The sequence below is a fragment of the Centropristis striata genome, chromosome 8 (genome assembly GCF_030273125.1).
Source record: "Centropristis striata isolate RG_2023a ecotype Rhode Island chromosome 8, C.striata_1.0, whole genome shotgun sequence".
NCBI lineage: Eukaryota > Metazoa > Chordata > Actinopteri > Perciformes > Serranidae > Centropristis > Centropristis striata.
The window spans coordinates 24,026,700-24,054,532 of NC_081524.1; the positions used below are offsets into that span (position 1 = coordinate 24,026,700).

The 27,833-nt window shown below is 37.3% G+C and overlaps 2 protein-coding genes across 2 annotated transcripts; both read left to right on the top strand.

Annotated features, from left to right (window-relative positions):
• The first annotated feature begins 979 nt into the window (after positions 1 to 979).
• On the top strand, positions 980 to 11,489 carry LOC131976024 (lysosomal thioesterase PPT2-like). Its single transcript, XM_059338896.1, has 8 exons — positions 980 to 1,254; positions 2,292 to 2,445; positions 4,657 to 4,752; positions 4,867 to 4,974; positions 6,427 to 6,510; positions 6,605 to 6,689; positions 8,336 to 8,390; positions 10,753 to 11,489. Exons 1-8 carry the CDS (start codon positions 1,096 to 1,098, stop codon positions 10,894 to 10,896), a joined length of 885 nt encoding a protein of 294 aa, XP_059194879.1. The 5' UTR covers positions 980 to 1,095; the 3' UTR covers positions 10,897 to 11,489.
• A 2,298-nt stretch (positions 11,490 to 13,787) lies between these two features.
• On the top strand, positions 13,788 to 27,568 carry si:ch73-95l15.5 (putative leucine-rich repeat-containing protein DDB_G0290503). Its single transcript, XM_059338881.1, has 11 exons — positions 13,788 to 13,970; positions 15,642 to 15,869; positions 15,943 to 16,955; positions 18,071 to 18,217; positions 20,984 to 21,061; positions 21,571 to 21,687; positions 22,726 to 22,875; positions 23,770 to 23,925; positions 24,132 to 24,227; positions 25,260 to 25,451; positions 26,656 to 27,568. The coding sequence occupies exons 2-11, from the start codon at positions 15,698 to 15,700 to the stop codon at positions 26,758 to 26,760; spliced, it is 2,226 nt and encodes a 741-aa protein (XP_059194864.1). The 5' UTR covers positions 13,788 to 13,970; positions 15,642 to 15,697; the 3' UTR covers positions 26,761 to 27,568.
• The last annotated feature ends 265 nt before the right edge of the window (positions 27,569 to 27,833 follow it).

Below are 27,833 nucleotides of genomic sequence, written 5' to 3' on the forward strand. Positions count from 1 at the left end.
CGTTTTTGAAGAATTCAATTATCCATTTATTCAAAACACGCATCACATGAATAAATAAACAAGCACTGGTGGAAGACATAGGTGGGACCAAGTCATTGTTTTGTAAGTCACGAGCAAGTCTCAAGTCTTTGCACTGAAATCCCAAGTGAGGACAGGTAAGTCCAAGTCTAAACTTTTAGTGCTTATTAAAATGAATGTTTATTGTTAAAACAAGTGCGACTGAAGTCAACCATAAAAAAGTAAATACAAGAAAAAAAAAAACATAATAATAATATTATTATTGTTGTTGTTGTAACATATATAAATTGGTTTTGCAGGGATTATTCACCTGAAATAAACAAAAATAATAATGAAAAATAAATAATAATAACAATAATAATAATAACAATAGCTAAAATGATGTTGCAGAGATTTTCAACTGAATAAATAAAAAAATGATAATGATAAAATAATAATAAAAATTAATTCATGTGTATTCTGTTTATTATTATTATTATTATTATTATTATTATTATTATTTTGTGTAGTAGTAGTAGTAGTAGTAGTTGTAGTACTACTAGTAGGAGAATAATTTAAAAAAATAATTTCCACCATTGCACACAAGTACACCTAAAAACATGAAAATAAATAAATAAGTACATAAATAAATAAGTAATTTGTATTTATTATCACAAATAGTTGTAGTAGTAGTTGTAGTCGTGGTATTATTAGTAATAAGAATCAGAAGTTAGGAGACCAAGGTACACAGTCATATAATACAGATGTATGTATGTATGTAGGCCTATGTATGTATGTATGTATGTATGTATGTATGTATGTATGTATGTATGTGTCTTCTGAGTCCTCAGCTCTACACAGTGAAGTGAACACAGAAACGGATGTGATCAGGAGGAGGAGTGATGAGGAAGGAGGCGCGCACATGCTCTTCAAACACAAGTTGAAAATGAGCTGATGAGTGGAAAGTGAGCTGATGAGATTACTCATCAGAACCGTTAAAGACCTCTTCACCCCGGATCAGAAGTCTCTCCGCAGTCCCCTCTTCCACACCTCTAGTCTGCCCGGCCAGAGGTCTCACCTGTGGCCGCGTGTGGAGACATGAAGACTCCGCAGATCATCCGGGAGTCCCCGGTGCTGCTGCTGCTGCGGCTGCTGCTGACGGGAGTCTGCGTCGACGGCTACAGGCCTGTCATCATCGTGCATGGCCTCTATGATGGACCGAAACAGTTCAAGACGATGACCCTTTACATCACCAAGGTAGGACAGCTCACAAGTGTGCAAACATAATAATATTAATAATAATAATAGTAATAATAATAATACCACTATGTAAAAATGCTCAAGTGAAAAATCCTGCATTCAAAATGTTTCTTAAATAGTAGTAAAAATATAAATAAAAATATGTTTAAAAATTGTATTGTATAACTCGATTATAAAAAGTGATGCATTATTAAAGGCTTTACACTGAATAAAACTTTTTTTCCCCTCAGAAATATATTGTATTATTGTACAGGCTTTTTCTTGTTTGTGCAAATGGCATATAACAAGTAAATTACTTTTATTACAAATAATTACCATAAAAAAGAAGTTGAAATCTGTCAATTAATATAAGAGGGCATTATAGATTTTTTTAAAATCAAGATTATTTAATTGCTTAATGATCTTGAATGTTAAATTACAGTCAATTTTATGTAAAAATAATAATAAAATAAAATACAATATAATAATATATACAAATATAATAATAATAATAATAATAATACACACCATATTGCAGAATGTGAAATTAAGGCAACTCTCTGTCTTCTTAGAGTACAACTTTAAATTCAATGTTAAAAAGAATGTAAAAAAAATAAAATAAATAGTACAACAAAAAAGTCTGGCAGCAAATGTTGCCCAACTCTTACTGTAGTACAGATATATATTTTTTCATATAAAGAACGAGTCAAGTTTGCTTACCTGTTTTTTTATTTTAATAATTTAACTTAATTTGATAAAGTCTTCATCAATTAAACTTATTTTGGACTATTAATCATAAGGTGACACTGCAGGTTATTTGCAGGCAACCAGATTTTGAGTGAAGTGAAACCCAGCAAGTAGTTTCAAGGTAATAATTCCTGTTCCCCTTGTTACTTTCTATTCCTCAAGATTAGATTTATTTTGAAAGCACTTCTGTATACGAACCCACATCTGACTGAACTGGCTGATAGCATTATCATTAATTGTGAGGAAAGTTGGCGAACAGTTAATATAATCAGTGATTACTCAGTTCCTTTATTTAACTTGATTCCCAGGTGCATCCGGGCACTGAGGTGACAGTGATTGACTTGTATGACGACCTGGCCAGTCTGAAGCCGTTGTGGACGCAGGTCCAGGGCTTCAGGAAGACCTTTGAGTCCATCACGCAAAAAGCTCCTGATGGCGTCCATCTGCTGTGCTTCTCACAAGGTTTCTACACACACTCCCCTGTTGTATTTATCTAGAGCCAGTTTGGGAGGGAAATCTAGTCTTACATATCATATGGCGGGTCCATTATTTTTTATTAGCTATTTTTTTTTTTTTTTTTTTTTTTTTAATCTTCCCAGTTGAGTTGCTTATGTATTCAAATCCAAACATTCATATTTTGGTAGCTGTTTGCATGCCTTTAGCACCAAAATGCAACTTTTCTAAACCCTTCTGAAAACTTTTCCCATGTGACCTGACATCTGTTTCCGGGTGATGACGTCGCTACGTATATATCCTTATCCATAGCCTGTCTGTATTACCAATGGCGGTCAGTATGACCCACTGCCAGCAGGGAAGCTAAGCAATGTTCTTCTGTTGCCAATCCCAGCTGAGATTGGACGAGAGGCGGGGTTCACCCTGGACAGGTTGCTGGAACATCACAGGGCAGACACATAGAGACAGACAAGCACTCACGCTCCCATTCACTCCTACGGGCAATTAAGAGTCACCAATTCAGGTCTTTGGACTGTGGGAGGAAGCTGGAGGGAACCCACACTGACACAGGGACAACATGCAAACTCCGGATCCAAACCTGCAACCAGAAACGGCTCTCAACTCTCAAACTACATCCTCCCAAATGAAGTCGAATCAACACCTCTCTGTACCTAATAAACTGGCAGCTAAGTGTACATTTAGAGAGGCGTCAGTCAGTCTGTCAGAGACCAAGATAAATTCTCACTGTGAGATAATGTTAGACCAGCGTGGATGGCGTTTAATCTGTACGTGCTGAGTTCAAGGACAGTAGGAAAAGACTGAGCGTCACATTACACAAAAATAATCGCCGTTGTGGATAAATGTATGAATAAACAAAATACAGTGGGAAGAAAAAAAGATGCAGTGAAAAAGCTGATGATAGCATGACGACCGTAATGGTGATATTGTTTGCCTTTCACAAGGTTTCGCCTGTTTGCTACACACACACGCACACACATGCACACACACACACACACACACACACACACACACACACAAAAGAGTGATATCTATATAAATCGTGCCGTCAACCTTCACTTCCACATTTCTAGCATACCAAGATAAGTTTTTCCTTTTTGCAAGTGGCTCAGAGTTCTTGCAGTTCTGCAGCTTATATTCTTATTAACACAGACGTTTAGAGGCAGAAAACACATTTATATACAGTTATGTCCTACTTTTATCCTCCAGTTGGATAAACACCTGGGTACTGATTACTATTTTGGCTGTAATGGGATCCTACATACTACACATTACTTACTCAGACTATGTTATATTAATAAATCTATTATTCTCAGTGGAGCTCACATGACTGAGACAAGCTTACTTTGACTGAAAAGAAAAGAAAGGAAAGCTTTGTTCTGTTTTTATATTTACTGAATAAAAGTACAATTACTTAAGTAAACAAAAAGTACAAAAAATGACATTTTTCTACAGAATTTTGTGCTTATCAGCATTTATTGTGCTATTTTGTATGTTACTATTTCTGTGAATAATTTCTTCTTACAGTAATGTTACCCCTCAGTCTGATGGAGATGTTTATTAACAACTAGAGAATATATATACTATTATTACTATATACTGTAATATACTACTATTATTATTATACCGGCCTTACCGGCCTTATTTATTATTATTATTATTACTATTATTATTATATATTATATTATTTTACTTGTAATTACTTTATTTATATTTTTTCTTTTTACTTTTATATTGTTTATTATCTATTATTACATATATTATATTATATTATATTATATTATATTATATTATATTATATTATATTATATTATATTATATATATATTATATACTGTACTATTATTATTATTATATACCGTCTAGTCACTATAGCATTGTTGCATCATATCACCAGTTTAATTATTACCATCATCTTGCCAACCATCCTACCAACTGATGTTCTTTTCTTAACTTCTTAAGTGTCCTTGTTCTTGTTCTATTCAGTGTTTTTTTCTATTGCTGTTTTAATTTATGCTACCTCAGTATTTTATTCTATTGTATTTTATTGTACTTGAATACCGGACTGCTGTGACAACTGAATTTCCCTTCGGGGATGAATAAAGTAATCTATCTATCTATCTATCATCACTGGATCAGATCGTGTGCACCTGTTCAACAGAGCTGTCTCAATGCTGTGTCGTCTCCTGTTTATTTTTCTCAGGCGGTCTGATTTGTCGAGCAATTCTCTCCACGGTCCCTTACCACAATGTGCACACCTTCATTTCGCTGTCCTCCCCACTGGCCGGGCAGTATGGAGGTCAGTGAGGCTTATTTCATGCTTATAATGACATTATCAGAGTCTTGGTTAATTCCCCAAACTTCAAACTGTGTTGATTTATAATAATTTATAAAATACTGGATTTCTCCACAGAAACAGACTACCTGAGGTGGGTGTTTCCCAAATGCATAAAGAAGACAGTGTTTCGTATTTGCTACAGCAGAATGGGACAGAAAATTTCAATCTGTGACTACTGGAACGGTAAGAATGATGACTGGAAAAGCACATTTCCTCTTAAAAGAGATATTACAACAGATAAATTGTGGAATTTAACTAAGTACATTCACTCAAGTACTGTACTTAAATACAATTTTACGGTACTTGTACTTCACTTGAGTATTTCTATTTTATGTAACTTATTTTACTTTATACTTCTACTTCATGACATTTTAGTACGTTTTACTCCACTACATTTAGCTGACAGCTTTCGTCACTTTTCAGGTCAAGATTTAACATGAAAAACGTGATCAATTTAATGTGATGAGACATTTAACAGCATTTAAATGCTGCTTATATAAATGCATCGATAATAATTATCTAATAATATCAATCATGAGTGGGTCCATTCTGTATAACAAGTACTTTTGATACTTTAAGGACAGTTTGATGCTTTAACTTAAGTAAGTTTTGAATGCAGGACGTTTACTTGTAATGGAGTAATTTCACAATGTATTTTGTTGATATTTAAGAAGTTATAGTGGAAAGTAGAGTGGAAATTAAGAAAATCTGATTGTCTAGATTCAGTTTATAAGATTTGGGGTTTTTTTCAGTGAAGCAACTCAAATCCAAACCAGCTTGTGATTTACTTGTGATTTACTTTTAATTTATTTTTGATTATACATTTAAATTTAAATGTATAATCTGTTAAACACTGATGCAAATTAAACACACACACAAAAATAAAATAATAATATATAAAAAAAATATTTATTTATTAGACCAAACCGAATCAAAACCAAAGAAAATTAGGGGGGAAAATCAGGAAAATAATTTGGTGTAAATTAATGTGACCTTATTTATTTAAATTAAAATGTCATCCTTACTTTCAATGAAAAGAAAAAACAGAACAAAGACTTTGGTTTGAAAATAACAACATGTCCTTGTGATCAAATTGGAATTAAACTGAATGTCGTTTAGAAACAGAGTGAAAATTTCAAGTACTTTTACTTACTGCCCTGAAGTGCAAATCACAATGGCAAATCAAAAAATACAACGACAAATCAAAAAACAAAACGGCAAATCAAAAAACACAACGACAAATCAAAAAACAAAACGGCAAATCAAAAAACACAACGACAAATCAAAAATACAACGGCAAATCAAAAAACACAACGACAAATCAAAAAAACACAACGCAAATCAAAAAACACAACGGCAAATAAGAAAACACAACAACTCATGTCGCCCGAGGGTACCTACCTTTTGCGGTTTGGTTAATGTTAATGTCGTTTCTGACTTGTCGTTGTGTTTTCTGATTTGTCGTTGTGATTTCTGATTTGTCGTTGTGTTTTCTGATTTGTCGTTGTGTTTTTTGATTTGTCGTTGTGTTTTTTGATTTGCCGTTGTGATTTGCACTTCAGAGCCACCATAAGTAAGGGATCTGAATACTTCTTCTACCTCTGCAACAGACATTTATTCATCTTTTCTCCACAGACCCTCACCATAGGTTGCGCTACCTGCAGGCAAACAGCTTTTTGGCGTTGCTTAATGGTGACAAACCTCACCACGACATGAAAGGTAGAGGAATAAACTGCTGTCAGTATGTTCTGTGTGCTCGTGCATGTACGGTTAAGAACGCACGCTAATGCATTTCTCCATTTCACCTCCTCAGCATGGAGAGAGAACTTCCTGCGCATCAAGAAGCTTGTTCTGATTGGAGGACCGGATGACGGCGTCATCACACCGTGGCAGTCCAGGTTTCAGAAAAGCTTTACTGTTCATAAACACACTGTTAATCCTAATTTGCAACATGATCTCACAGAAATCTGTGAAATAGCCACGGATTTCGCTTAACTCAAAATCCGTGGAATAGTCACGGATTCGCTCAAATTTCCGTGAAACTGACACAGATTTCGCTACAATGCAAGTTAATGACATAGTCATATCCCGTGGCTATTCCAACATATAAAGTGATTATGTACATTCACTGAGTGAATATTTAGAAAATAAAGCATATATTTTTCGCTACAAATGTGATCAAAATCCATTTTTATGCAGAAACTAAGTCAAAATATTGATTTTTCACTAAAAATGAGAGAACTGTCCGCCATGTTTTTTGTTCTGACCGCTGGGACCTTGAAAGTCACGTGACTTGGAACAAACCAATAGCCACGGGATATGACTGTCATTAACTTGCATTGTAGCGAAATCCGTGTCAGTTTCACGGAAATTTGAGCGATTCTGTGGCTATTCCACGGATTTTGAGTTAAGCGAAATCCGTGGCTATTTCAAGGATTTCTGTGAGACCAGGTTGCTAATTTGATGTGACTGTTATAAATAGGACTAATCAATTAGAGATAGATAGATAACCTATAATCCTCACACTTATTTTCTCTTACAATGACAACTATAATATCACTAATAGTGCAATTAGGTCAAGATAAAGGTGAACTTTATTATTATTTAAAAAAAGTATAGAAGTAAAATATTATCAGGAAATTCAGGTGGTCAAGGTGCAGAAGTACACAAAAATACTAAGAAAATGTAAAAAATAATAATTTCTTTCTTTCCCTACTTCTCTCTGGGTCTTTTATTTGTTCCAAACTGATTTTCATCATAAGATAACAACCAAACAATAATACAAACTGAGAGTTTAAAAGCATTTTGAGATATGAGTGATCTTGTTTTCAAGAATGGCACCAACAACTCCCTACATTTGAACAACTATTGGTTAGTAGAAAAAAGGAAACACAAATAAAATAAAATAACGAATACTTCAAAAAATATTTTATTTTATTGATTGATAATTAGAAAAGAACATAAACATTGAATGTTTAACAACTTGATTTAAAATCTGAAAAAATCTAGTTTTGAATAATCCACAAGTAGCTTTTGGTTGTGTTTATATTAATCTGGCAAATGACATCTTATATTGGTGTTGTTCTAGGGCTTTCCAAATGAATCATTTGTTAAAGTTTTAATTGAAACCCATTACAGCTAATTATTGTATTTGCTTTTGTCCTTTATAGCTTTGATTAGTGGTCAAAAGTATTTTTAGGAGAAAACTGGCTATAAATAACATGCAATAAATCCATAGTTTTGCTTCTCACGGCCTCAATCACATTTTGTTATGAGAAGTTATGAATAAATAAAATGCATTATTGTTTTAAAACAGAAGTTAGCCTAACATTTATCAGTATCTCTCCAGCTTGAGTTTGGCAGGTTGTCTAAAGTTAAAAGGGAGTCATCCTTCTCTCAGATAAATACTTCACTGTGCAAAACTAAAGTAGTTACTAACAGAGCACTCAAAATGTGTGTTGAGTGAATTGTTTGTGGTCAAAACTGCAGCAGTGTTTTCTAGGCCGCTTTACCTGAACTTCCTGTTTCCTCTTTTCTAAAACAGCCACTTTGGATTCTATGACAGCAACGAAAACCTTGTCGAAATGAGGAACCAGGAGGTAAGTTCCCAACAAACAACACTGTATCACTTCCATATTGACGGGAAACTCAATTTCATTTTTACTTTAGGCCCTCTGTTAAATGGTGGCAACGGTTTGAATGTCAACAGACGACTGGATGGGCGTTAATCAGCCCGTAAGAATGGACGAGGACCAGCCTGCTCCACCTGCTGGTAGGCCAGTAGGTTGTTATCAGCCCAGTCTAGAAACTTGGTTCTAACATGCTAACATGTATAGCACCTTTCATACATGAAAGTGCTTTAGAACAGAGGGATTACTGGCACATAAAAAGTGAACATATTAAAAACGCATTAAAATTACAAAATGGAAGTTAAAAATACAGATAAGAAAAAGTGCAGCAGTTGTGTCTGTTCTGTATACACACCTTTTTTTTGCTAATTTTAAAATCTTAATGCAAGCATTATCACATAAAAGTGTGAAAAGAATACTTCAAAATAAAATATCTAGCTCACTGCCTTCTCTGATATCTATCTATAGTCTGGCAGCAAAATTGACAAAGGCAGCGATATTAACGTGTGTTGTTTAGCAGCGCCATCTATCGGCCGTAGTAATTATGAAATGACACCAAGGTTGAAGTGAAAGGGGCGGGAGGAGCAAGAAAACAGAGAATAAAGCACGAAAAGATGATCTTACGGTGGGTGGGAGCAGAGGTGGATGGGTCAAACATCCAGTTTTATGTCGAAAGTCAAAACAAAAGTCGACAATATAAGGAAGTAAAGTCGGTTTGTTTATGTCTGTGCATCACATTTTTCTGTGACTGATGTCACAGGCTGTATCCCAACGTCAAGGATCCTTACTTACTGGTAGGATCCTTTCTTCGGTGTACGGTCGTTCAGAGACAAGGCCACAGTCCTTCCTATCACTAGTATAACACACAAATGGAACAGCCTTCCGAGTGTGCAGGTGTGAGTCATTGCATAATTGGACGGCCCTGCTTAAGTTCAGCGCTGCAATTAAAAAATCAGTTCATGACATGGATGTGTCTTTGGCATCAGCACTCTGCCACATATTTGTGGAAATGGAAGAAGATGCTTTAAAGTTAAATCTTTGTACGATTTAGCAAGTAAAAGCCACAAAGTGGATTAAACCCAAATATTTCACTGATCCTGGCTGAATTGGACCGCTACTCAGTTTCATAAAAGCAGCGACGCATAACTCAACATGGAGATGTGTTCTGTTTCTCTTTTTTTAATTTGACAGGACAGTGCAATAATAGTTATTTATTAATACCAATAACGGATAATAGCGGCCTGTCTGTCCCTGTTAACACAGTAAACAAATGTATAACTTTCTGAATGGTATACTTTGCACATAGTATATAATTTGACGCTTATATATGAATTAACAATAACTTTAGCCGACTAAGGCGGCATCACTTAATTTAATTAACAATGTATCAAGATGATGTTTATTATCTTTTAGATAAATGTTCTGGCATTTGTTTATGCATATGTTTTGCTTGACTTTGAACACAAGTTTTGTAAGTCACGTGATACCAAATATTCAGTGTAAACTGAAAATACTTATATATTTAAATTGATATTGCGCCGCCGTCACTGTTTCTCCGATCTCCTTTTTTAAATCTCCCGGTAGAGCGGTGTGCTCAATGATTTATGGGTACCTGCGGCGCACGGAGGATACACACAAGCATCCTTGGAATTTGGGCAAAAGAAAGTTTCTCTCCTTCAGAGGATCCTGGACATCGAGACAGTCCTTTGACGGAGGTCGATGACGTAGTGTCCTTCAAATTCAGCGGTTTGAGCATCCTTCCTTGACATTGGGATACAGCCACTGTGTCACTTCAGGTGCTCAAGTCGTCCTTAACTTCTGGCTTTAAGCGCATTTATTTTACTTTCTATCACGTCTAATCAGGATTTTTTTTTTGCCTTAACCTTAAAGAAGTGGCTTTGTAGTGTAATCATAAGGAATCAATATTGTAAAGTCGACGATATTATGAAATTTGATCAGTTAACATCAGTGCATCACGTTTTTTCCATGACCAACGCAACTATTTCACTCCAGGTGCTCATGTCGGCCCTAACTTCTGGCATTTATGCTCATTTATTTTACTTTTTAATCTTATCTTTATGACGTCTAACCAGGCCATTTTAGTAGTAATGTAACATTAATCATAAGGCAACAGAGGCCTTTTTAACTTAATGTAACTGCTTTGTTTCATTGAATGGGCTGAAAACAACCATCTCAACCTGCCAGCAGGCAGATAACTGCTGACAACACCCATTCAGTCATGTGATAACATTCGAAACGGGCGCCAGCAGACGTCTCTTTATCCTCATGTTGTGTAATAACCCGCCTTCCTCTTCTTCTCTCCCTTTGAAAGTTTTACAAGAACGATACGTTTGGGCTGAAGACGCTGGACGCTCGCGGCAACATGTCAGTGTGCATTCACTCTGGAGTGAAACACATTCAGTGGCACTCAAACTACACGGTGTTCAGAAGCTGTATAGAGAAGTGGCTCACATGAAAACAATCTCACCTACAGGGTGTGACAGATGTTGGTACAAGGAGACAGACTGTGATCTGAACTGTAAAATTTGATTTGTACGACTTCTATTGTAATGTTTTTATAGACATAAAATGAAAAATGAAAATAAAAACAGAAATATGCTAGATTAATCGTTATAAAGATGGGGGCAGATATATCAGACAAGGATTCATAATTCATTATATTATATATTATAATACTGTATACATACTATACTATAATGAACTATCGTCTTTTTAAGCATTCCAATCAATGTTCAATTAACCATTTTTTTATATTGGAAGCACAGATATTTTATTCATTTTCTTTATTCTCATTATTTTTTCCAAAAAACATGGCAAATTGTGAAACATTTTTCATTTAGGAAAGATGTTAAAGTGAACTGGAAAACTGCATGGTACATTTGTCTTAATTATTAGGTTTTTATATAACATGTAAACAAACTAAGGATCAATTAATGTGATTTTTTAAAATTATTATATTCCCTTTTGTGTTAAGGTGTCATATTTGAAACAGCTTTGAAAAATGTTGTAAATATATGTGTGTGTTTGCTTTCTTCTGAACAAATAAAGGTTGTCATACACAACCTAAACCGTGTGTCAAGGCATTTTCCCAACATTGGGCCTCACCAAGGATTTTTTAAAATGATATTCAGTAGTTAGGATCAAGACCATTGTTAGTTAAACAGGTTAACTCAGTCAAAGTTAAAAATACTATCAATAGACATTTTACCGGTGGCACACCTGGTAGAGCGCATACCACAGAGGCCCAGTCCTCGTAAACGGGCGGCCCGGGTTCGAGTCCGGCTCGGAGCCATTTCCCGCATGTCTTTCCCTCTGTCTCCCCCTTTCACTCTAAATGTCTCTACTGTCAATAAAGCTATAAAATGCCCCAAAAAATATCTTTAAAAAAAAAAAATGCACAAAAAACAAATAAAAAATGCACCAAAGTCAACGTTGTTGCAACAAGTGGGAGTTTCCTTATCTGACATTGCTAAAAAAAATTAAAAAAAATATTCAGCCGTAATCAGGGAGGAATTTGGTTCAAGGTTAAACTCTGTGAAAGTGAAAACCTATAGTATTTTGTAGCAGTTTTAGGAAGGAGACATTTATCATAGTTTTTTGTTTGTTTCTGTTGTTTTGTCTTTTTAATCTCACAGCACAAAAAAATCATCAAAATCAATGTCTCAGCCTGTGTAAAATTCAAAATAAATAACGATAATAAATAAAGTGTTTTGTTAAAAAAACAACAGTGACATTAAGAGAAAAAAAGGTTTGTCCTCTAGAGGGGATTTTTTTTTTTGTATTTAATCTTACACTGAACATAAAAAATGCATTAAAATCAGTATTGTTGCTAATCATTGAAATATCCCGGACAGTGAAAAAACAAATAAAATAAAAATCCCCTGTAGCATTTAGAATACAGAAAATAATGATAATTTAATAGGTTAAAATTCTGAAAAATAGTAAATATTTAGTAGTTATGATCAGGACTGATGTTGGTTAAAATATATAACTAAATGAAAACTTAAAATTATATGAATATACAATTTTATTACACTTTTCTGCAAGCATTTTTGTCCTCTAAGGACATAAGAGCAACCTTTAGTGAGGTATGAGGAGTTAAAATGTATTATTATTATTAAATACATTATGGCAATAAATGAGCAGCGACTTATCAGCTGCTGCCCTCTGGTGGGAGTTTATGGTACTCTGGAGTACTGTAAAGATTAAAAATGAAAATACTTCCTTTTATTCCGGGTAAAGAGCAAATTACATATATATTTCTGTCTTATGGGATTTGGTTTTAACTGATCCTTTAAGAATATCTGAAATACTGTATAAATATATCAAAGTCTTTTGAAAAACACAATAGAAACGGGGCATTTAAATGGATATAAAGCCAGTCATCTTTAATAATATAATATTTTACCAGTTTCACTGTTGAGAGTGAAGGTTTTTAAGCAGCTTATCCTATAAAACATATAAATAATGTTCCCTTATAGCTTCAGTATATATCTCTCTCTTTTGTGTCTTTTGTCCTTCACACATGATTAAATTAAAGCAGCATAGGGGCTGTGATCAATCAATTCAACCAATTGATTTTTCCTTAATGAACATACATGGTTATACAAATGGGTCACATCCATTTAAACCTTGGCCTATTATTACATGTTTATGGCAAAAAATATGTGAAACAACCCATTTAAAAATGTAAAAATATAAATGTCTTTGATGTATTAAATGTCAACATGGCATTATGCAAACACACTGTCATTAAAAAGGGTTTACCTTATGAAAATGAATCTATATTTTGTAGTTATAATCAGTCAGTAAAGGTGGAAAAAATATTTATATATAGTATGTTTATAGAAATTTTATGAAGGGGACATTCTTGTCCTCTAGAGGGAGTTTGACATATCTGACGCTGTACAATAATTCATCACAATCTGTGTTGCATATCAATAAAATATCCCAGACTATGTGATCAGTGGAGCTTTATTGATTGTTTCTACATTGAGGATGGAAGATGAACATTTTTTAAAGAGAAAGAAGAACCATTGTGGAACATTTTGAGGCTGCAGCCATTCTTGTAGCACATGGAGGACTATTTTTAATGTGTTAAAAGTAGTAATCAAAAACTAATCCCAAAGTATTCAGATTGGATTACATTTTTTTTGTCCTCCGGATTATGTGACTAATTTACCACTAATGTGTTAAATATTGTTTGCCACTCAGAGGCTGTGAACAGATGTTGTGCTGTGCAGTGCGGCCCCGCTCTCCCCTACTGTGCACGCTCTGTGTGCTCGTGCTTTTGTGTTTGCAGCCCTCCTCCCTGTGCTCGCGCTGCTCTAAACAGGTATAACCGATGACGTCGGCAAGGTGACACCCACCTCTCTTCCTGCTACTCCGGTGTAGTGGGTGAAACGCGGCTCCATGTCAGAAACTTTTGCTTGTTTTTGGTTATTTTTGCGTGAGACGACAATGAAGATGTCTTCCTCGCGGGTGGGACTTTAAACTTTTGTCAGCGCGTGAAGCCCGGAGGACTCAAATGTAAGACTTTTTAAAATCTACTTTGTATGAAAGCTGTCTGCGTGTTTGAGAAAACCAGATTGAGTTGAACTGATGGCTGACAGTGTCCCGAAACACCGCGGCTCCACTTTCACACGCTGGCGTTACCTCCACATTGAATCGCTGCAGCTCAGTGGCTGAAAATAGACTCAGATTCTCGATAGTTCAACTGTTTTCCACTGGATGATGAAAGGAGTGTGCTGCTTGTGCTTCCCGGAAAAAAAGTTTTGTATTTTCGGAACCAAGGCTCACGGATGCGGCCAATTTATCACATTTTTGTGTTTATATCTCGGTTTTCATTCGCAGAAACATTATTTTCATGAGCCAAAGCTGTGTTGTCTTGTCTTAAATGGGCTGAAATGACCTTATGATGTGTTGTGTTTGACCTGTGAGTGGGGGAAAGGTTGACGGAGAGACTAAATGGTGAAGAGAAATTTTCATTCATGCACACTGAATTTACTGTCAGCGTGGCTCAAGGTCGACGTGTACCGCCCTGTGGGGAAGCTACTGTAAACACCCAGCAGCTGTGAGCTGCAATAAACCAGCCAAACATCAGCCAGATCACCAGGGAGAGGCTTTAATGAGTCAAAAATGCCTATTTGATGGCTTATTAAACTTTTTCTGACCTGTTTTGCACCGTTTTGCACTCTTTTGATGCATATAGAGCTGGGAAATTAAGTGTTTCCAACTTTTTTTTAAACAAAAGTCACTACCAGCTGTTCCTGACTTCTGCCTTAAATGAATCAACTATTTTCTTCTCTCTTATGTTAAATAATGTGACAGCAAATTTAACTACAAATCAGCGGCTCTCTACCCACAAGATAAAATAAATTATTCCCCTCTTTCATGTAAATTACTGACAATATTTGAATAGGTCAATTTAAGAATTGTAAATTGACTGATGTAGACATAATAAATCTCTGAATAGGCCACACTGAGAAGTTGCTTTGTTTAATGGCTTTGTTTAAAGTATCAATATATATCAATGTATGGAGTATATTCTTGATTTATCATTTGTTGTTAAGAATGAAGAAATCATACTGTACAATATGTTCCCTTGAACCCACGGTGACGTCTTAAAATATCTTTTTTTGTCTGACCGATAAAGTAAAATTCACATATATCAAGTTAATTAAAAGGCAAATAATATAAAAGGTCATGAAACGTGAATATATTTAAATTTTTTGCCTTAAACCATTAAAATGTTATCACAGTAGTTGCCAAATATTTTTTGTGAACTCATCGTCTTCTCTCTACATCCAGCATCTACATTTATATTATGTAAGTGTTAAAATGAGCTGAAGCAATTGTTTGTCAAATAGATTAGTAGGCTGAGAGAGGTAAGTATTTTGATAACCAACAAATCCTTCGAAAATTTTCCTGAACCAAGAAAATATGAGTGTAGAACAACTAATAAAAAAAAGCCCAATAAAGCCTGTTTTTTTTTTTTTTTTGCATGTTAATTTTAAGTGTGATTGTTTCATTTGAATATTTTTTGGAGGCTGAAATCTTAATCTTAAGAATCTTAATGTGAAATACTGTATAGTTTATCTGAGGAAGCAGCTTTGTGAGGTGCTCACATGTCATCTTGTGACCCCGTGTGTTTTCCCGACACAGTTTCCTGTAAATGCATCCCTGTTCTTTCATTCACAGAGAGTTTCCAACATCTATCGGATAACAAAGGGGATAGTATCAGCCCTCGGTCCGCGATGTCCTCCAAAGGTAAAAATGAGTTGTGCCGAATATGTGGCGGGGCTCTGCAGGGAAACCAGAGGCGGTGGCTGTTTGGGGGCCAAAATAAGAAGACGGGACAGCCTCAGACTCCGACAGGCTCCTTGAGAGGAGGAAGCCTGTCCCGGTCCTCGCAGAGCAGCCCCTGGGGTGAGTCTGGAGCGTCAGGAAACCAAGATTTTAGTCACAGAGTCTGAAGTTAACTTTCTATTTCTCTTCACAGGCAGCACGTTATCTCTGGGCTCCTCAGGGTCTCTCTCCAGGTCCCAGTTATCCCTCAGCTCCCCGTCCAAAGGGATGGATGTGCTCTCGGTGTTGACTCACATACTGGGGCAGTCTGTACCACGAGGCGGCGGGCAGGGGGAGTTTGTCTGTGGCAAATGCGTGTGTGTCCTCGAGCGGGTTTTCAAGTTCGACTCGGTGATCTCCAGGGTGAAGGTGCTTTCGTCGGAGAGGCTTCAGAAGCTGATGCAGGAGAGGGACAAGATCAGACAGTGGGTGCGCCAAAACTACCACCAGAGACACCCGCGGGACTCCCAGGGGAGGGGCAGCACCAGCGAGGAGGACGGCGAGGCGGAGAAGGAAGGCTACAGGGAGATGCTCAAAGAAAATATGGCACTGTCGGAGTACGAGTGCTGGTCCGAAAAGTGGGACACGTGTCCGTATTTTGTAAGAACGGGTAAAAGATGCAGAAAGGGCAAAGGATGTGAAGGCTGTGATTCTCTACGGGTGTCCGACTCAGATTACGAGTCTGTGTGTGGGGTTCCTCGCTGCCTGCCTTTCCAACCCTTCTCCCCATTGGCGCTGTCGCGGGACAAGTCCCAGAGCATGCCCCTCCACTGGCAGAGGGTGTCATCCTGCAGCTCCATCCCATCCTCACTGGCAGGGTCCACTCTCTCCTTACAAACGTCCTCCCGCACAGAGTCCATTCAGTCCCTCGACTCCCTTGATGGCAACGACCCGTTCGACCCTCCGGATGCTCAGTCGGCCAACTTTGTGCTGAAGGAGCTGAGAAGTATTGAAGGGAAGCCTGTCAGTTCGCCATCAGGGAGTAGGATCCCAGTTCTGGGCAGGAAGGAGGGGAGGTACTCGGGAAAAGTTGGAGAGATGGTGTCACCCTCTGTGAACAGGGTGCTGAACTTTGGGAGTGTGGGGAACGGAGCGGAGGAAATGGATGAAGAGGATGGAGATGTCCTGTCAGAGCTGAGGGACGAGTTCATGCCTCTTCATCGAGAGGTGAGTCTTTTTTTTTCAAAATGTCTTATAAATGATTGGAAGAACTCTGAGCAGATGCTGAGTGTGCTGTAAATATTGACACAGTGTGCTGCAACAGGGAATCCGGGAGCAAATGAAGTCAGTCCAACAGTTCAACAAGATTAGTACTACACTTTCACTTGTGTTGTTATTAATGCCTGGTTCACACTACACAACCTTCAAACTCCTCTGATCGCTGCACTGTTCACACTGCAAAGCTTGTGAATTTGTGAGCTTGTGTCTTGTAATCTGAAGTCTTCAAGTTGTTGTGGTTTTCATACTACATGACGAGAGACATCATTTTTGGCACGTGTTAACAAAATGGCCTGTGTCCACACCTCTTTACCATTTATGGCCTGTTTTCTCCTGGTGATGCAACTACTTTTTTTCCAAACACGTACAGTAAAGTTCCTGTTGTTGCAAGAACCCCCCCAGCTTTTCCATCAACCTCTGCCGTATGCTCTGATTGGCTAAAGCTCCCCTCACGGCCTGTGTCTTTAACTGTTCACTAAATTTGTGAGTTCCAGGCCAGGAGCCGATTAACCTTCGTCTGGGACTTTTTTTTCAAGGAACTCCAAAAACTGGAAAATCAGAACTGAAGTTGTGTAGTGTGCATTAGTCATTAACAATAACACAAACCATTTGTCCGTACATCAGGGTCTGTACAAAGTATTTTGTAAAAATGTTTAATTATGTGTTTAAGGTTGAATTTCAAGATACTCCTCGGAAAATTTTCACAAAATCTGGTGTTTCATCTACACAACCAATCATGTAAACTGAAAATACTGTAATATTTACAATGAAGCGATCATGTTGTTATATTTCTTTTATCCCCTGGTGTCTCAAACCCGATGAGTTAAGCTAGCTAATAGCTCGATAACTCCTCTGTCAATCCTTTACTCTAGAGTAAGCATTAAATAATCATGATCCAAACATTCAGCACAAACAAAGTTACTATACACAGTTAAATTAACAATGTCAATAGAACTTGATTGTGGTATAATTACATACTTTGAGAGTCCAAACATTTCTGGTTTCGAAACCTTGGAAGCTGTAACATTCCCACATGTTTACTATGAAATTATTTGTCATTTCAGAGCACAAGTGATAAGGTTCACCACGCTGTCAGGCACCTGCGAGGCCAGCTGGACCAAGCTGTGTCCCGCATCAGGACCCTGGAGGCCGAGCTGAAACACGGGAAGAGCAAACCAACTGAAGCCAACGGATCAGAGGACTGGGTGCCTGTAGGTATTCAGTTTGTTCTCTCTCACACGATAACATTTTGATAGAGTAGTTTGACACTTTGGGATGTGTGTTTATTAGCGTAGCTTAGCATAAAGACTGGAAATAGGGGTAGGACTAGCTCTGTCCAAAGGTAATAAAATCAGCCTACCAGAATCTTTAAAGCCCGTTTATTAAAGAACACCATTATTCAAGTCTGCCTTAAAACATTATTCAGATGCCCAAATGCACATTAAAACAGGTTTTGCATGCTGTAACATTTCTGAGGTCCATAAAAAAGTCTCAAATCCAATTATCTTAAAATACTATTTCGTCAGGTCTTAAAAATTCACTGGATTGTGAAGTTAACGTTAAATGTTAAAGCTTCATATATTTCAGTCTCGCTTTTAAATGTGTTTTAGGGGAAACATTTTGGATAGATTATGCTGTAAAAAATAACAGAACAAAACCAAAATGGAACCAATAACCTCTCATGCAAATTGTGCAGCCTGATAAGTCCAGACAGATTTGATGCTTTCTGCACCTTGTGCAAAAAATGCTCCAGTTTGGAACTTTGGGTAAAAAGTTATTAAAGTGTAACAAAAAATTCACATCAACATAAAGCTGATAAGAGCTACCAGTAAACGTCTGCCATCACTAAATATTGTTCTGTTTTCACACCACCAAAGTCCACTTAGTCCAACACTTTCTTTAAAAGTAGACTTTTTTTTACCTGAATGATGTTGCACTTTACGTACCTTTGTGTGCATGCATCATTAATAAAAATACATTTATTTGATGAGATTTATGCTTGTACTTTGTCATTGCACATGTATTACTGTTGGCCTTGTGGAGCACAATGTGTTCCATAAATAAATTCGACTTTGACAACATTAGCTTCTGCAGCTCTGGTAGAGCGACCTCTGGACAGAGTTTGGAGCTACGCCAACATTAAAAGTGAATGTGGACTTTACACACCGTAGCTAAACATTAGTCACATTAGACATAACTGAGCAGTTTCAAACTATGGTCCCTGATTCTGATGTCACTAAAACCTCAAAATGTGGCAAGAACAAGACCTCTTAGAAAATGAAGTTTGGTTTGGTAGATTTCATCAATAGATTAATTCTATTTTCCTTCATATCCTTCATACTTTTTTGTCAGCATGGATGTAAAATAGGTCTTCAAATGCATTCATAATGACCTTACACAATTGTAAATTTAACTTGTTGAAACCTGCAGAAATGCTGTAATGGATTCAACAAAAGCGCTTTCAATGTGCTAATGGGCCAGGCTAGCTTTTCCCCCCATTTCAAGTCTTTATGCTAAGCTAACCAGCTGCTGACTGTAAGCAATTGAGCTAACTGCCCCCTTTTAAAAGCGTTAATGTGTTGTTTATCAAAAAAAACTTGTACATACATTTGAAGTTACAATTTGTAGGTAAAAATACACAAATCTAATAACTAAATGTATAACCCAATGATAATCTAAAAATAAAACATGGGGGGATAAAACTGAGATGTCAGGGAAGATGTGATGTAACAGACCACCATGTCGTAGTTGTTTTTTTTTTTTAACACAAGAAAAGCAGGTTTATTACACGTTGCAACTCCGCACAAAAGCTTCTGAGTCACATGTCCAAACAGCTCCAAAAACACTTTGTGAATGTTGACTGAGCACAAATACAGCGTTATGAAAGGAATGGAGAGGGTGTACTGTGTTATTGTGTCTGTCAAAGGGTGTGTCGGCATTTCCTCATTTACAGGTGCAGATAAAGGCACACACGCGCGCACACACACACACACACACACACACACACACACACACACACACACACACACACACACACACACACACACACACACACACACACACACACACACACACACACACACACACACACACACACACACACAGAGCCTCTCTCTGGAATCCTCCCGGCCGGTGGAGTTTGCCCCGAGCTCAGTAGTCTTATGATAGAGAATATCATTAAAACCATCTCAGCTGCTTTGCATAGTCCACATGACCTGATCTGTGTCAGCAACACAACGGCCCCTGTTCTGATTTAGTTTAATATTATTGAGAATTAATGTGAAATATGTTAAAGTAACAGCAGGCTTAAACAGGTGGTCAGTACATCTATGCACAGATCTTTTATCAGCAGCTTTGTCAGCTCAGCTGTGCTTTATTATACGTTACGATCTCATTAAGGGAGTTTTCAGACCATGATAGCCACATAAACAACCATTAATTCTTCAGAAATTACAGCCTGTTGAGTAATTAAGCTTATGTGCAGGGCTTGTATAGGCTAGTTTTGTACAGAACTGAATGTGACATGACAGCTGGGAAAAAACAACAGGCTGAACGTACTTAATGAAGGCAGTCTGCGTACATTGGAGACGTTAGCCTTCAGGGCTTTCTGGAAGAAACCTATATGCCAGAACACCTTTTCTGTTTTATGTATCCCCGTTTCCAGTTGTTCTGCTAAACTACGCTGACAGTTTCACACGTTCTCCTTGTTCTAGCCTATGCTAACAAGTGCTATGCTAACAGTTTCCCCCTGTTTCCAGTCTTTGTGCTAAGCTAAGTTAAGTACAGATTCTCAAATAAATTTAAATCACTCAGCATTGGTAACATGTCCCAAGTAAATGTAATATATTTAGGGTTTGGGCTGCTTGTTGGACAAAGTGGTGTTTTGAATAAACTTCGTAGAGCCTGGAGTATGTTGGAGTACCCCTGAAACATCAACACAATTGAACCACTGTGATTTGTTTTCCTCTTTCCTCCAGTTGCTCCAGGAGGAGGGTGGCAGCTCCCTGCTGCAGAGCCTCGGTCACTCTCTGCAAAGCCGGGAGCGTCTGATCCAGGTGGGTGAGGTGATGAGGGCAGACAGGACTCAGTCATGCATGCAGCAGTGGGATCTTCTGCTGCAGCTCTGGCTCAAAGCTCACAGGAATGTTGTTTGTCTTTGAAGTCACTGCACGCCCTTAAAGTGGCAGCGCCAAAACTGCTTTGTCTGCCCACCACATTGTACCAGTGTCACTGAAGTATGTTTTGTTAAGCTTTGATCATGACTGCGCTTTTATTTTTAGCTACTTGTTAGGTTGAAGATTTAAAAACTGGAGTTTTATCTGGCAGCTGCACTCATTGCAATTCACTCTGGATGAATGTGAACATCTAAAGCAAACAGGACTGTCCTATCAAAGACTTTATCTGAAACAGAGGCCGTTTGAATGAATTACAGCCTATTAATGATTATCAATAAGTGACTGTTTGCCCCCTTTGATTGAGAATTGGGGGTTGTTTGCAGTGTATTTTAGGAGGAGATAGTAGGTCAACAGTAGTCATCAGCAGACAGATGTTTCCTCTCTTCCAGGAGTGTATGGGTCTGATGAGAAGGCTGTGTGTGGAGGGGGGAGCTGGGACCGAGCTGGCCGACAGGCTGACTGAGAAACTGACTGAGACTCTGAAAGACACTCTCTCCGTCAACAAGGTTAGAGCTGGTTCCTGCTTTATCCTCATTACTGACATGCTTAGTGCTGCTCACCACGACACTTATTACTCACTCACAGAAGCGTAGCAGTTATCTGCATGAGCAGACAGACCTTTGCTGATAATCATCAGACTCAGAGCTGCTGCCCCTCAAGGCTTTTGTATGAGCAGGGCAGATCTTGTGATTGGTTTTAGTTTTTTTTACCTCGGGCCTGCAGAAAGTTTTACCAGTCTTACAAGTCAGCAGTTTCGTCCAGCTCTGTGGAAACTGTTCATTGACTTTTGACTCACTTATTTCTGTCGTTAAATAACAAAAAGATCAACATCTTCACCATCAACATTTTTGAATGCTAATAGAGACCAATGATATTGTTTTTAGACAGACTTGAAAAATTGTGAATTGAAAAATCACTTTCAATCCATCCATTTCCTTCTGCTTATCTGGTGCAAATTTGTAATAAATAATTAACCCTTTGGAGTCTTGGGGCCATTTTGCCTTTAAATGTTGGTATCTTTTTTTTTAGCACAACCTATTTTCCCTTTGACTTACTGGATCCACATTTTTGAAAATTATTTTTGTTTATTTCACAATACAATCATGCTCAATGAAGAATTTTAAATGTTGCAATGCGAACACAGTTTGCAAATATAACGTATAAGAGGTAAATAAGGATAACATCTAGTTATATATTTTTATTCTAAAAATATTTGACCTTATCTCCGGTTGTGCTTGGCCTTTCATTATCAAAGTAAACTTCATCATGGGCCATTTCAGTGGACATCAACCCAATCAATTGATACAACTTCTTCAACGGCTTCAAATTTCATGTTTTGTCCAACACACAGTACAAAACTACAAAATATTTAGTGGTGAGTGATCATTAACAGAGAAAAGCAGCAAACCCAGCACTGAAAAGGCTGAATCTGGAAACATTATGAATTTTGCTTAAAGTCAACTTGATCATTTGACTAAATAAGTAAATCTGAAGTCTAAACTGTGTGTCTCAAATCTTGATGTGATATGTTTTTTGCTCTGTAGGCTGCCCTGCAGACTTTGAGGTCTGAAGCGATGGAGAAGGAGAAGAGCATGGAGACAGAGATCGAGGCCCTGAGGAAGGCTGGAAGAGACCGAGAGAGAGACCTCGACACACTCAACAGTGTGCTGCAGTGCAACCAGGATATTATCAACGTACGAACACACACACACACACACACACACACACACACACACACACACACGTGTACAGCTGTACTTTGACCAACCAGATCTCCAACCTCAACCACAGAATAGGTCGTTTGTCAATACCACACATAACGACCCATGTACACATTTGTCATTTTGCAGTACAGGGCGGATCTTTCTAAAAATAGCACACATGTCATTATACATACACGTACGGTTTGCTGCTGTAGAAAAAAAGTTTAGTTTAATTGAGGCTACAAAACTACTGACTTAGGTGTAGGGCAAAAATCCTCCTGGTAAGGCTTTATAAAAGACTGTTTAAAAAGTGAATAAAATGTTCATAAATGCTTTAAGTGATGTAGTTACGAGGGCGCTTTGACTACAACCAAAAAGTAAGGTTGGCTGTTGTAAAAAGAAATTAAAAAGTAGCGGTTTTGTTGAATTTAGGCTACACAACCAGTGATCTAGGTTTGAGCAAAAAACCTCCTGGCAAGGTGTTATAAAAGACAGTTTAAACAGTGAATAAATGTACTTACATGCCATAAGTGAAAGGCCGTCACTAACGGAAGTGATATAGTTACGTTACAACGGGAGGCACGGAAGTTCAGTGATGTTTAAATCACATCGTTTACTTTGTTCATTCTCCTGGGTGAAAGTCTGACGTCTGTATGACCCATCCACCACCACTCCCACCCAGCCCGAATGGGACTTCTGCCATTTATAGTCCACATCGCCGCCATTCATAATTACTACGGCTGCTAGAGGGGATTGGAGGACAGTATAAAATGTAAAAATGGGTCGTATTTTGCTGCCTGTACAAACATCGTTTTTGAGGGGAGACCATTCTCACTTTGACCCATGCACAGTTCACTCTACATGTGCATCTTGTCCCTGCTCCAGGAACTGCGAGTGGCTCTGGGGGAGAAGGATCGGCTGCTGAAGGAGGTGGAGAAAGAGAGGGAGGTGTGGAGACAGAGGGACCGGGCCCTGGCTACTGTCCTGCAGGAGAAGGAGGCTCTGATCCAGGAGCTGGAGAGCTGTCAGAAAGACGTGCAGGTGATATTTTTGCTGCGGTTAGGGGGAACTGACACGTCTCCCTCACTTCACAAAGGGATATAGAGTCATATAACTGTTCATTTAATGTCTTCCACCTTCAAACAAATGCAACAAAGTTTGCTTTTGCTCTGTTTTATTGATAGAGGGAAACTGTTACAACATGTCATTTTCCTTTGCATGCTCTCTGACTGTGTTTCTGTGGTCAGGGGTCGGCAGCAGATGGAGAGGGAAACAGCGCCACCTTGTGCAACGAGGTCACCAAACTAACTACAGCCCTGCAGGAGTACCAGGACATGGTGCAGGTGAGACATTCACCAGGAGGGGATTGGGAAGTTTTGTATATTAAGGACATAAATAGATAATTTACATGGTCAGAAACTTAAGACTTATTTTGACTATGATTGCATGGTATGAAGTAAAAAACTTTGATTATTTGGTTAATCAATCAACAGGAAAATTATCTGCAACATTTTTGGTAATTTATTAATTGTTTCCATTGTTTTATATAAGCCAAAATATGGGGGGGGGGGGGAGCCAAACTTTCTCAGATTCTCAAATCACAACATAAGGTTTTTCTTTGTCATTGAAAAACCCGTTTTTTGGGGTTGTTTTTTTTTTTTTTTTACTTTTGGTCAAGCAAAACAAGATAACTGGATAAATATGGGTGAATATATATATTTTTTTAAATACATATTTTTGACATTTCACAGAGTGTATATTTACAAAAAAAGGTTTTAAGTGTTTAAACATTTAATTGAATATAGGTGACAAAGGATTATTTACACTATAGATAATATCGCAACTTTTTGGATAAGTAATATTGAATAGAGATACCCGGCTGGGATTAAAAAAGACATAAATTACTTAAATAAAGGTAGAACAAATGTTTTTAAACTTTCTTTTACAAAGAAATGTTCATTAGTGAGCTTTAGATGTGCTGGCAGGCTAGCGGTTTCCCCTTACATCCAGTCTTTATGCTAAGCTAAGCTAACTTACTGCTGGTGTAGGTTCAAGAAGAAGAAGTTTTATTAACGTTCTCATCTGGTGAGAATGCTTTTTTTCCCCAAAATGTTGAACTAGTCTATAAACTGAGATCAAGCAGCAACAAAATGCTTAAGAACACATAGTGCCATAGTGAAATAATGATGAATAAGCTCTGCAGAAAATCAGCAGCATAACTACAGGGATGGTGCAGGTCTGATTAACTCACAACCAAGAACACTGAAAAATGAACACACACACACACACACACACACACACTATAACATTTTTCTAGAATTTATTTAAAAAGACAGCAACAGCTTCTTTAACGATTACTTTTTGTTTTTCACCAGAATCAGCAGAAGAGTTACAGTCAGACGGTGTCCTCTCTGACAGATCAACTCAAAAACACCCAGCAGGAGCTGAGGGAGAAGGAGAAGGAGAAAAAGGAGGCGGATAGAGCCTGGCACAACAGCAGAGAGGACAGAGAGAGAGAGGAAAGGAAACTGAGGAACAGCCTGGAGAAGAGAGACAAACTCATCGAGGTAAAGTGCAAAAATCTGCCGCTTATTATCTTCATATTCAGTGCGTGCAAGTGCGTGTTTACAACCAGTGTTTTATTTTCTCACAAAGCCATATCAGCTCTGAGTGAATAAATAATGCCTAAAACCAACATTTACTTCATTGAAAATATCAAAAAGCAGAATTGTAACATTGTAAATGTATGAATTATATCTCCCACCCATCACAGTGTCCCCCCCTTTCTTCCCAAGCCCCCAAAAGTAAGAAGAAATACATACACACAGTTGTATGAGTAGCTTGAATCAGGTATATGATGTAGTATAGTTAGCTGGTTGATCGTCAGCTTTTCATTCAAGCAAAAATGCAACATAATTGGATTATGAGGATAATATGTGGATGTTTTGGTTTTGGACTGTTAGGCACACAAAAACATGACATTTAAAGATGTCAATTGGAATAGAAGATATAGTTGTGGGAATTTTTGATTGTTTTCTACCATTTTATATGCCCACTGATTAATTGTTTAACCAAAAATAAATATTTGAAGATCAATAAGTTATGGAAATAATTATCAGTTGCGGCCTGCAGTTGCAGTTCACTCTATCTCTGCACAATTAATTAAATAAATAAGTAAAGTTCACACACGACAGCATGCAACAAAATATGAAATATTTGTCAAATATTGCCACTTCAGTAATTATCCAAAGAAAAAGTAATATACTATATAGTAAATACTAGAAAATGTGTTTAACAGAAGAGTAAAGAGCAACACTTCCAATAAAGGGTAAATTAGGGGTATTATATTTTATATTATGTGTGTCTTTCAGGGGAAACAGCTAGCCTGCCAGCACATTAAAGCCCACTAATGAACATTTCTTTGTAAAAAAAATAATAAAACAAAGTGGAAAATAATTTGTTCTACCTTTATTTCAGTAATTTGTCTTTTTTTTATTCTAGCCAGGTTTCTCTATTCGATATTACTCTATTATATTCCTGTGTGTGTGTGTGTGTGTGTGTGTTGAATGCACTTATTGTAAGTCGCTTTGGACAAAAGCGTCTGCTAAATGACATGTAATGTAATGTTGTGTGGTTGTGTGGTTGTGTGGGTGTGTGTGTGTGTGTGTGTAAAAAAAACTTTGTTATTTCATGTTCTTATTGTCAACAAATCCCATTCATTATGAATACTTGGTGATGGTGAATGAGATGTTTTGTTTTTCTCGAATGTAGCAAATCCTGTTGGATGCTGAGGAGCGGGACCATCTGTTCAGAGAGCTGCAGCAGAACCTGCAGAACAAACGTGAACCTCTGACTGGCATCAAACACACACTGTGACCAAGGACGACTACTGTACTGACAAGATGCAAACTAACTGCACAGAAACCGGAAGACTACTTTTGCACTTTCTGCACCAGCGTTTTGTTGCCTCTTGAGTATATTTATCGTGGTGTAGTCTATTTATGTTTATCTCTCTACCTTGTGTGAGGTTTGCATTTGCAGACCTGTCATGTTTTGGCAATTTTCCACAATTACTACTTAACTCTCTGGAGTGAATCAGTAATTTCAGACTTCAGAGAGTCAGACAGTCTGATTGTTTTCATTAGGAGGTCTAGCTTCTTTCAGCTAGATGTTTAATACTTGATTTACATTTAAGTTAATTTAGTTTGAATGTAATGGGTCTAATGGTTAGGCAGTGATTAGATTTCATTTCATGTAGTGGGATTGCTGACACGAACATTTCTGAATGGTATGATTGTTGGTGGATCTGAGTATCATTTATTATGTCCTTCAGGACAGGAGCGAGTACAATATTGCTTTAAATCTGAATTTAGCTTTGTGTGTAATATGAAGCTTTTTGTCTTTACTGTGTTTGTCTTTTCACTTTCTCGGTACAGAACTGTAATTTGTTTGTTTACAGTGCTTTCTTAGCACTCATGGAGGGGAACACTTAGGACCAAAATAACATTTTACCTGCTTTTATTTTCTGCTTTTATGCATTTCCCTTTTTTTTTTTTTTTTTTTTTTGAACAGTTTTCAATGATCTTCAATGTTTACATGTCTTGGATTGGTTTTTTTTCTGGGGCTTATTACTGGAAAAATGTTCTTTTTAGCTCAAGAGAATTAAACTCTCTGATCCAAATTACTTATATTTCTACAGTTATTTCATTAACTCTTATTTTCGTCTTGTCATGCATGCTCGATTGTGGAAGTGTCCCTGTCCTGTATTTTCATACAAGTACAAAGTACTTCAACTGGATGGAAGAAACGTTTTTTTATTCATTACTTACTTATTCTTAAAGGAATTTTACTAGTAGTATGTCATTTATTTTAATGCGCCTCAAAATGAGATAAATGCTTATTTCTGTTCTCTTGTTGCAGTGAAACATCTCTTGATACTGAGCTTTACG

Bases quoted from the DNA above. Each gene is read 5' to 3' on its own strand.
- LOC131976024 (XM_059338896.1), top strand. From the start codon at position 1,096: ATGAAGACTCCGCAGATCATCCGGGAGTCCCCGGTGCTGCTGCTGCTG. The intron at 6,511-6,604 runs GTAGAGGAATAA...TCACCTCCTCAG, and splicing joins ACCTCACCACGACATGAAAG to CATGGAGAGAGAACTTCCTG. The intron at 6,690-8,335 runs GTTTCAGAAAAG...TTTCTAAAACAG, and splicing joins ATCACACCGTGGCAGTCCAG to CCACTTTGGATTCTATGACA.
- si:ch73-95l15.5 (XM_059338881.1), top strand. From the start codon at position 15,698: ATGTCCTCCAAAGGTAAAAATGAGTTGTGCCGAATATGTGGCGGGGCT. The intron at 21,688-22,725 runs GTTAGAGCTGGT...TTTGCTCTGTAG, and splicing joins ACACTCTCTCCGTCAACAAG to GCTGCCCTGCAGACTTTGAG. The intron at 25,452-26,655 runs GTAAAGTGCAAA...TCTCGAATGTAG, and splicing joins AGAGAGACAAACTCATCGAG to CAAATCCTGTTGGATGCTGA.